The sequence below is a fragment of the Asparagus officinalis genome, chromosome 1 (genome assembly GCF_001876935.1).
Source record: "Asparagus officinalis chromosome 1, Aspof.V1, whole genome shotgun sequence".
In the NCBI taxonomy this organism is placed as follows: Eukaryota; Viridiplantae; Streptophyta; class Magnoliopsida; order Asparagales; family Asparagaceae; genus Asparagus; species Asparagus officinalis.
In genome coordinates, this window is record NC_033794.1 from 126818276 (window position 1) to 126827707 (window position 9432).

General features: G+C 35.3%; 2 protein-coding genes across 2 annotated transcripts in view; one reads left to right on the top strand and one right to left on the bottom strand.

Moving 5' to 3' along the window:
* On the top strand, positions 1328-4571 carry LOC109837348 (protein POLYCHOME-like). The gene is made up of 3 exons (XM_020405587.1): positions 1328-1427; positions 2020-2286; positions 3840-4571. The coding sequence occupies exons 2-3, from the start codon at positions 2026-2028 to the stop codon at positions 4227-4229; spliced, it is 651 nt and encodes a 216-aa protein (XP_020261176.1). The 5' UTR covers positions 1328-1427; positions 2020-2025; the 3' UTR covers positions 4230-4571.
* LOC109837419 overlaps positions 5589-9432 on the bottom strand; it is a 31118-nt gene continuing 27274 nt past the window's right edge. The window contains exons 13-18 of the mRNA XM_020405689.1: positions 8907-8998; positions 8605-8670; positions 8403-8469; positions 7080-7168; positions 6718-6844; positions 5589-6240 (exon numbers count right to left, since the gene is read on the bottom strand). Coding sequence (XP_020261278.1) covers positions 6175-6240; positions 6718-6844; positions 7080-7168; positions 8403-8469; positions 8605-8670; positions 8907-8998 — 507 coding nt within the window. The 3' untranslated portion in view covers positions 5589-6174. The remainder of the gene's footprint in view (positions 6241-6717; positions 6845-7079; positions 7169-8402; positions 8470-8604; positions 8671-8906; positions 8999-9432) is intronic.

A 9432-nucleotide genomic window follows, 5' to 3' on the forward strand; every position in this document is an offset into this window, starting at 1 on the left:
ATACTGCAAGTGAAAGAAAAAAAAAACTATATCTGAGAATATGGTGCTAATAAAATACCAATCTAATAATTTAGCGCTTTCAAAATCACCACAATAAAACCCAAGAGTGTCTAGCCGAGTTAGCAAGCTAACTATGAGCATTATTTTAATGTCTGCTTTGACTTTTCTAGAGAGCACCCACGTGAATTTAATTTCGTGAAATACATGAGGTCGTGTGTTGGGGGTGCCCCTTAGGCCCCGTTTGGTTGCATAATAACAAGGCTGAAAGCCTGACAAAAGCTTCAGGCTTTTGTCAGGCTTTCAGCCTTTCTGTTTTGCAACCAAACGGGGCCTTAGTGACACCCAATGATTGTGAGGAAGTTCCCTCCAAAAAAAGGAAAAATGGCCACAATTAGAAATTGAGAAGATAGGCTAAAGATTACCTTAAGTCTTACCCATTTTTTCTAAAAAGCTCTTAGCTTTAACCTATTCATTCTAAGAAGCCCTCAACTTTTTTTTTAACAACTGATCCCTTAAGCTTTACCACTTTGTTCTAAGAAGCACCCAACTTTCTTTTTCTGCTAACGAAACCTCCAGGCTAACAAAAAGAATTGGGAGGGGTAAAAATCATGGGCTTCTCAGAATAGATGGTAAAGGCACTGGGCCTAGTAGTAAAAAAAAGAAACTTGAGGACTTCTTAGAAGAGTGGAGTAAAACTTATGAGCTTCTTTTTCAAAAACAGTACTTGAGGGCTGGGCTAATTATAAAGGAGGACAAATTTTCAAAACCAACCCATTTGATAAACTATTCCCAAAAAAAGACCAATTTCAGTTTTATTTGCAAAAACCGACCCGGTTTCAGCCTCAACGCTGAAACCAGGTCGGTTTTTCTAAAAAAGTTTACGAAACTTCACGGGAGTTCAACTCCCGTGAAGTTTTTTCTCATAACAAAACTTCACGGGAGTTGAACTCGCGTGAAGTTTCGTAAACTTTTTTAGAAAAACCGACCTGGTTTCAGCTACAGTGCTGAAACCAGGTCGGTTTCTCTAAATAAATGTCAAACGGGTCGTTTTTTGCAATTAGTTTCTCAAATAGGTTGGTTTTGAAAATTTGTCCTTAGATTTAAACGAATTACCCCCACTACAGTGATTAATTATTTCAACGGTCGTATACTTCTCATCATCCCATAATTCCCATTTATGCACTTCCCACAGAGCTGGGCATAACCGTCAATTCAATTTGTCCGCCCAAACACAAAATTTGAATATTCGAAAAAAGCGGTGACCAGACCCCGAACTGCCATGATCCCAACGTTCTTTTTCCGGATCCCGTCACCGCCCCCAACCCCCTCTTATTTAAACTCTGAAACCCTCTCATTTCTTGATCGATGTAGACGCAGGCATCTCTCAATTTCTGAGTCGAAGAAATCATCCACAGCAATTAATCAAGGTAATAGATCGTCATTTTCTACTTATTTTTTTAGTCTAAAAGTCGCTCCTTTTCTTGATTACTGTAATCAGTGTTTTTGGGGGGGAATTCTTAGGGTTTTTCCCTCTCTTTTTTAGCTGCAGGTTTTTCCCTTATTATTTTGTAGAGTAATTTCTTGGTTTTCGTGAATTTTATGCTAACAGATCGCCATTTCTTCTTCTTCTTTGAATGAAAATACCTCTTTATTTTTATGTAGATTAGTTTTTATCATTTGTAGAGTAATTTCTAGCATTTCCTTGAATTTATGCTGGACCGTCAATTTCTTTTTCTTTTTAATGAAAAATTCCTCTTTATCTTGAATTTTCGCTGATTTTGTTTTTCGTTTTTTCAATCTTTGATATGTTTCTGGGTTTAACCCGTTTGCCCGGGTGATCACTGTAATCAGAGTTCTTAGGGAGATTCCTCTCGTAGATGGAGGTTATTTTGTTCTTTGTCAGATTTTATCTTTTTAAATTAATTTCTAGCGTTTGTGCTGATAGATGCATCATTTCTTCTTCTTTTTGTAATAAACATATATTTTTCTTGTAATTTCACTGATTTCTTGTCTTTCCAGTGAAAGATGCCAGAAGCGACAGGGATTTTGGTGCGGAGAAGTGAAGTGGGCGGGAGATTGTGGGTCAGGAGGGTGGACCCACCAGCAGCGGCGGTGACAACACGGAGGATGTCGAGAGCGACGGAGGATAATAAGGAGAACATACCACCAGCAGGTTACCTGGAATCGTCACCATTGTGGAGGAGGAGGAGGGTTAGGGTGAGGAAGAGCCCATTGCCGGAGTGGTACCCTAGGACGCCGTTGAGGGACATCACTGCCATCGTCAATGTAAGAAATTTCTAAATTTTTTTCTGGATCGTAATCACTTTTAATGTAAATTGCAAGAAAAACTTCTTCATCTGAAGTTTTCAAGAAGCCCGTATTAGATAGAAGTAAAAAAGGATAATAAGTGACTTTATAATTCATTTCATGCCCTCAAATTTATCCTTTATTAAAATAATAACAACACAAGCTAACAATTTTGATGAAATTTATAGATTATGGTTTATTGTTTAACTTAGTACATGAGTAGGTTTCTTGATTTTGGTAATCGATGAATGGGGTTTATTACAATATACCCTTACTTTTAGGTATTTTAAGTATGTTGATTGAACTATAGAAATAGTGTTTTTGATATAGCAGATTTACTTTTTAGCAATTTTTCAGTGTTTCTTTGGGTCATTACTATGTTTCTAGGTGTGACCGTTTCCTGGATTTAAGGGCGATCACTGTAATTAGAGTTTCGGGCGGAAGTTATTAGGTTTTTTCTCTTCTTTAAAACCTATGTTATTCTCCTTTTCATTTTCAGATGTTTTCTAGAGAATTTCTACAATTTTATTGAATTAGAGGAGGGTTTTTGTTAGAGTTTTTCTCTTTGAACCTTAAATTTAAATCCTGTTTGTGGTGCAAGAACTCTGAAGGATGTTTAACTTCTAGCTTATCTAGTGATTTATTGCTAATCTGGTTTCTACTTTCTATCTGATTTAATCTGTTGAATCTTCAGATGTATCATATTTACATTTTTGTTTCTTGGTAAATTTGCTTAATTTCTCCAGTATGTCACTAAGAATTAATAATCACCTACTAATGGTACATCTGAATAATAAGGCAATTTTCTCCAATGGTTTTATTAAAGATTATTGACTACTTGCTGCAAGCTTTGTTGAATAATAGCTGAAGGTCTTGTTGCCAACTGGTTTAGTTTAGGATTTTCTCTTTTATAATGGTTTTATAGTGTCTTTGGTTACCTCAAAGTTTACTTTTTTCAATTCTGTTTGCATAAATTTGTTTTCCATTTATTATTTGGGATTAGAGTCTGCTGATACCAGAAAATTTCTCTATACATTCTTAATAACTATCTTTTTAGCAGTTTGGCGTGGGTTTAGCTGATGAGACATATTACTTATTCTTAATTTGCCCTTATATCTTCTCAAATAATGCTATTAATGCCTAGCTAGATATGATTTGCATGTTTGCCTTAACATTTTCGCTTTCCATGTTAACTGATATGTGAAATATCATTTGGAGTCAATTTATGAGAGCATATTGTGGGCACTTGCAGGAGATCAGATGTTTTAATCTTCTGAAGAACACTAATACCTTTTTTTATATCAAAAATAACATTTCATAACTTTGGAAGATTAGGTTATCTTTAATGATGAATAAATTGGTCTGACCATTTGAGTATCTAGTTACTAGATTTATCATAACTATGAATAAGTTCGTTCCTTGCATATGGCATTGCTTTTAATTGCATTTCTACTAATGAAACATTTTATTTCATTGTTCAGTGGAGTGCTTTTAAAGGTTAATTGTAATTCTGATAATTTCATCTTTTGCAGGCTTTAGAGAAGAGAAGGCAACAAGTGCAGGTGGCCAGGGCTGCAGAGGGTAACAGAAACGGAGAAGCCTCTCAAGAGAGTCCACAAGAACTCAGTGTCGCAGATCAAACTCTTCCTATAGATTCCACTCCACTTCATGTTACCACATGCATTCCTCCATCTTCTCCAGTTGAGCACCCATTGAAGACCCCTTCCACTTCCAGCTCCATTTCTGAGATTGATACATCTCCCAGCAACGAGAAGCGAACTGAAGCTGAAGAAAAGTTGTGCAAGTCTATTGATCAGATTGAGAAGATTGTGAAGAAGAATGAGTTGAAGCGGTCTGTGAGGAGGGAGGTCACTGCTAAGAGGGAGGTCATGCAGAGGAAGACTCTTATGTCGATGCGATGAGATGAGTGAAACATTTCGTTTCATGGAGTTTACAGAAACCCTTCTTCTTGCACTGATTATGATGATAAGATGAGTGTGTACTTTAGTGATTGCTGCTTTGAAACACGCCAATTCCAACTATCGGTTTGATTTGGCTCAAGGATCACTCTACCATGCTGTCTCTGTTGAATCCTCACCTGACCTCTGTAGTGTTTCTGAAACCTGTGTATGAAACATTTTAGCTGTATTCTGAAACCTGTATATATTGCCTATACAGCTTGTTACTTGAGAGTTGAGAAGGACCTATAATTTTAGCTGTATTCTGTACAGTACACAGTTCCAAGTGCAGCTGTTTCTTGGAAAGTTCTAGTTACTCACTGAATGTCTAGTTAGCTTAAACTTCTTTTTGTGGTTTACTTATTTGTTTTTTAAGTTTTAGCCAATGCTATTTATTTGGCTCTGGGTTTTTCATGTCGATTTCATTCGCATATTCTGTGAGCGTTATTGATATCCGTCCCTCCGTTTTTTCAAAGTTTATATCTCGCTTTGAATTAGTGAGGCAAACTAATAAGTGCTTAATTAGGACGATTGGTACGGGTATTATGATCTTGAACTTGTTCATTCTTTTGGTTATTACCATTCATATCCCAGGTGTGAATCAATTTTCTGCATGAATGAAATGTTTCTAAACTTATTACTTGAAAGCAAAAGTCCTACCCAATATGGATCCATAACCCTACCCAATATGGATCCATAACCATCTGTAGACATGGTTACTGCCATTACTTTGCCAATACCGGACAAAATTGGGCTGGCTGTAGTGTTACCTCTCTGCAACTCAGGGAAAGGGAGAAAAACATAATTTCATCCCCAACTCATGAGAAGCGAAAGATCTGGTGCATTAGAGGAGAAATATCAGATTTGGATGATCCGCATCCGATCAGATTATCTAATCTTAGCCAAAAGTGGATGCTAAATTTCGTAATGGGTTATCTTTTGTTGAGATTTTCAATTCAAGATGGCTTGATCTCTAAGTGAACATTACAAGATTTGTAGGCCTGGAAGCAATACCAGATGCATTAGCTATTGATTAGGCATTGAAGGACAATATTTCATACTCTTGCAGCACAATGCCATATAAGCCAGTCTATCGCTGATGACGAGTCACCACAGTGATCCTCTTTGGTGTCCTGATTATGAATGCGAAGGAAGTGTTAAATTTTTGGTTTCGCTAAAGTACAATGCCTGATCAAAAGGGACAACTTTTGAATAGTGAATTTGTGCCTGACAACCAATATCACATGGTTAGGTTCTTTGAAGTTAAAAGATAAAATACAAAAATTATATTTCTACCATCAGAAAAGCTGAAATTGTTTGCTGAGAGACCCATGAGTTTATATTTCCAATGTCAAAACTTGTCTTTCAGAATATTTCTATTCATACATTATAGCACAACATAGATCTGGACATGCTTCAATACAAGCTATAGTATTATGTTCACAAATGCTCCACACAGGCAAACTAAATGACTAGTACACAGACAATACTTCTCGTAAATATTGACCCTGTAGATCCACCAAACCAGTTCCCAATTTTTTCTACTCCAATCGCCAAGTGAGCGTATAGAAAGCTGAAGGATACCTTGGTGATCTTAGGCACAAACACAAAATTTTCCTAGGATTACTTGCACTTGAGACGCAAATTGAAGTAGAATCATCATGATTTTATTATGGCATGGAAAGAATTTGCAAAGCTGACTTCCTGAATAATATTTGCTTCATGCTTGTTCTGGAACTCTTTCTCCAGCTAAACAGCCATCCAACTAATGAAAGAAATAGATGGACTAGATGCCTTCCGAGCTGTCATTGTAATTGTTGTTTAGAGATCCACAAACTACTTGAACTTCATGTTACTTAGTGGCCAGTATGAACTTGAAATTTTATAAGCACATTTAGTTTGGCAGCCTTCAGGTAGTTCGATCCAGGTCCTCGTCAGCCTGATGCCTATGTGAAATCATCAGCAGTGAAGAATGCTGAACCAGAAAATGTGGCATGTCATGTGAGTAATCATACTTAAGAAAGAGCAAGCCAGTTTATGCGGAGCAAAGATGTCCCAGAAGATGAAATTTTGGTTCATTTAAAAATGGAGAACATTTCAATTTTTTTCTCTTTAAAGGTAAAATTAAGCATGTTGTTACAGGGACGTTTCATAAGCAACTATCAAGTGGTAATGTTTAGCAGGATGTGAGTGTAACAAGATGAGAGTCAACGGACGTTTCATAAGCAACTATCAAGTGGTAATGTTTAGCAGGATGTGAGTGTAACAAGATGAGAGTCAACCCAGTGAAGCACAAAGCATAAAGGAACCACATGTTTAGCAGGATGTGAGTGTAACAAGATGAGAGTCAACCCAGTGAAGCACAAAGCATAAAGGAACCACAAATTTCACAAAATTTTCATTAATTGTGTCTCTAACTTTAGTAGAAACTGATTTGGAATGAAAAACATACCTTCGTTCCAGCTATGATGGTACCATTGATGGGATGCGCAGCACAAACCAAAACACATTCTGATACAGTGCAAAATTTGTTCCTAGCAGTTTGTTTATTTTCATTGGACAGAGTTTCTAAATCCCCACTGCGAGGTGGAAATAATGAGTGAGTTCACGAGCAAAAGACAATGTCTATTTCATACAGAATCCAAGGAAAAAACATGTTACATGATAATTACATCTATAGAACATATACATGTAGAGTAATTGTACCTAGTTATTATAATTATCCAAGATGAAAAGCAGGTAAGAGAATATTTATAAATAGGCACTTCACACACAGGAGGCACTTCACACACAAGATCATTTGGTTTAGCTTACATGAAATCCACATGGCAAGCTGAGCTTCTATCTGGGAAGAAATCTAGCAGATGAATTCCTTTACCACAGGTAGAACCAACGGCATATATCTGCACAAGAAAATGTGTCCATCTCAGAGCACTACTAGTTGACGGTCAAATAACAAAATGCAAACATGTGTTTACATTCAGATTATGATATCCACGGGATATCCCAAGTATGAAAGAAAAAATTCAAAATGACGAAATTGAGGGTATTAAGTTGAAATGGGTATTTCTTAACACGGTATTGAGGCCATGCTGAGGTCATTAGCAATGTCCAGAGTTGAGATAGGAGAAGCTCCTGCATTCCTCAGCAGGAGCATGGGCTATATTTTTCACTATTTAATGGGTCCCACTATTATTCTTTTTATATATATACATATATATATATATATATATATATCGGTTTTTCTATAGATGGCCCGATGGGCAGCATCTATAAGAGAGGAGAGAGATATGAGAGAAATGAAATGATTAAGAGGATCCCAATGCATAATCAGGGGACCCGCGCGCTCCTTCATTCATTTCTCTCTAATCCTCTCCTTTCTTATAGAGTGCCCATGGAGCATTTCTATAGAAAAACCGTGTATATATATATATAATATATAGTAATATATTAAATATATTTATATATATATATATATATATAGAGAGAGAGAGAGAGAGGTGAACTTTATGTCACTTAAGTGGACAAGAGTCTTCTGTCCCGACCAAACTTTCTATCCACTCATATATATTTATAAAGTCTCTTCATATCTCTTCAAAAATGGAATTTGCCCCTTAGGTATCATCAAATGGATAGAATAGTTTTGGTGGATTGGTACTACTATAAGTTGACATAAAGTTTCTCTCTCTCTCTATATATTATATTATATATATATAATATATATATATATATATATAATATATATATATATATATATATATATATATATATATAATAATATATATATCTAGGCAAGACTCCCTATCAACTTAAGTTGATGTGCTACCAAAGTTTTGTAAGCCAGCACATTTTAATTAAAATATAAAAGCACCTTTTTATAATAATACATTGGATCCCTAGGCAATATGAGTGGTTAAAAACTTTGTGGACACACTATTTCCCATTATCTACTAAGTTGACACAAGTTTTCACATATATATATAATATTATATATATAGTATATATATGATATATATATATATATATGATATATATATATATATATATTGTTATATAATTAAGTAAAAATGAATGAGACATTATCATCATGCAACTGCTTCTTTGACTCCTTTGGATACAAATAATTAATAGTCTTACCGAACATGAGAGCAGCCAAGCAGGTCTTCTCAAGCTCGAGGAAAGACGAGGTATTTCCATACCATCCCTGGTTCCACAACAAAATCAAACAGATTGCTTTGGTGACTACAAAATATGCAAAAGCAACTTCCAAAATAAGACAAGATGAAGGGGGAAAAAATAAGTATTTTCAATTTAAAAATATTTTTTTAACTCCACTTACAACCAAGCAGGAGGAGGGCAGTGCACATGTGTCACATTTAGGCTATTTGTGTTCAAAATTCCAGACCTGTATAGCAAACAAGATTAGCATAAAAGTTAGCCAAAGGGGGGTTTTCAATATTTAGCCTAAAGAAAATATAGATAAATCTATTGTAGTTCAGCTTAAAATAGTAAAAGAATTGAAATAATATACAAAAAGAAACTTGAAACTTTGTCAATACTGATTTCAGAAAAGGAAGTTATTATCATATAAGCTTAACACTAAACAAGTGGAAAAAAATGAAGACTGCTCATCTGACCTACCAGCCATCATCAAGATGGAATGCTAACTGATACGAGCATGATGGATCAATGTTGACAGAGTGAATTTCTTTTGATATTATATTTGATTGTGCCTGAAACCAACAAATGCAAACCTTTAAAAAGATGAGAATAATTCATTTGCAGAGTATTTACAAACATGGACTATGAAAAGATGCACAAACATGGTAAATATTGTCTATAGATATTTCTAAACAGACAAATGCAAACCAATTCTCGTAAAAAATTCTAACATAGCCAAAAAGAAACGTCCGATACGGACACCATCTACTTTAATGGAATTTGACGATACTACCATTCTCTTATGTTTCTAACTGGATTACAGTTCACATCAAATATGGATATCAGGATCAGTAAGCACAAAACATTCGAAAAAAAATACTTGTATAAATATGGCTATACTGTATGTATTGTGGCATGCTTCTGAGTGTGAAGGGAATATTGGATTAACTCAAGTACGTCTATTTGACTAGATAAAATGAGAAATTAGAGCAATTGTTCTTACTGA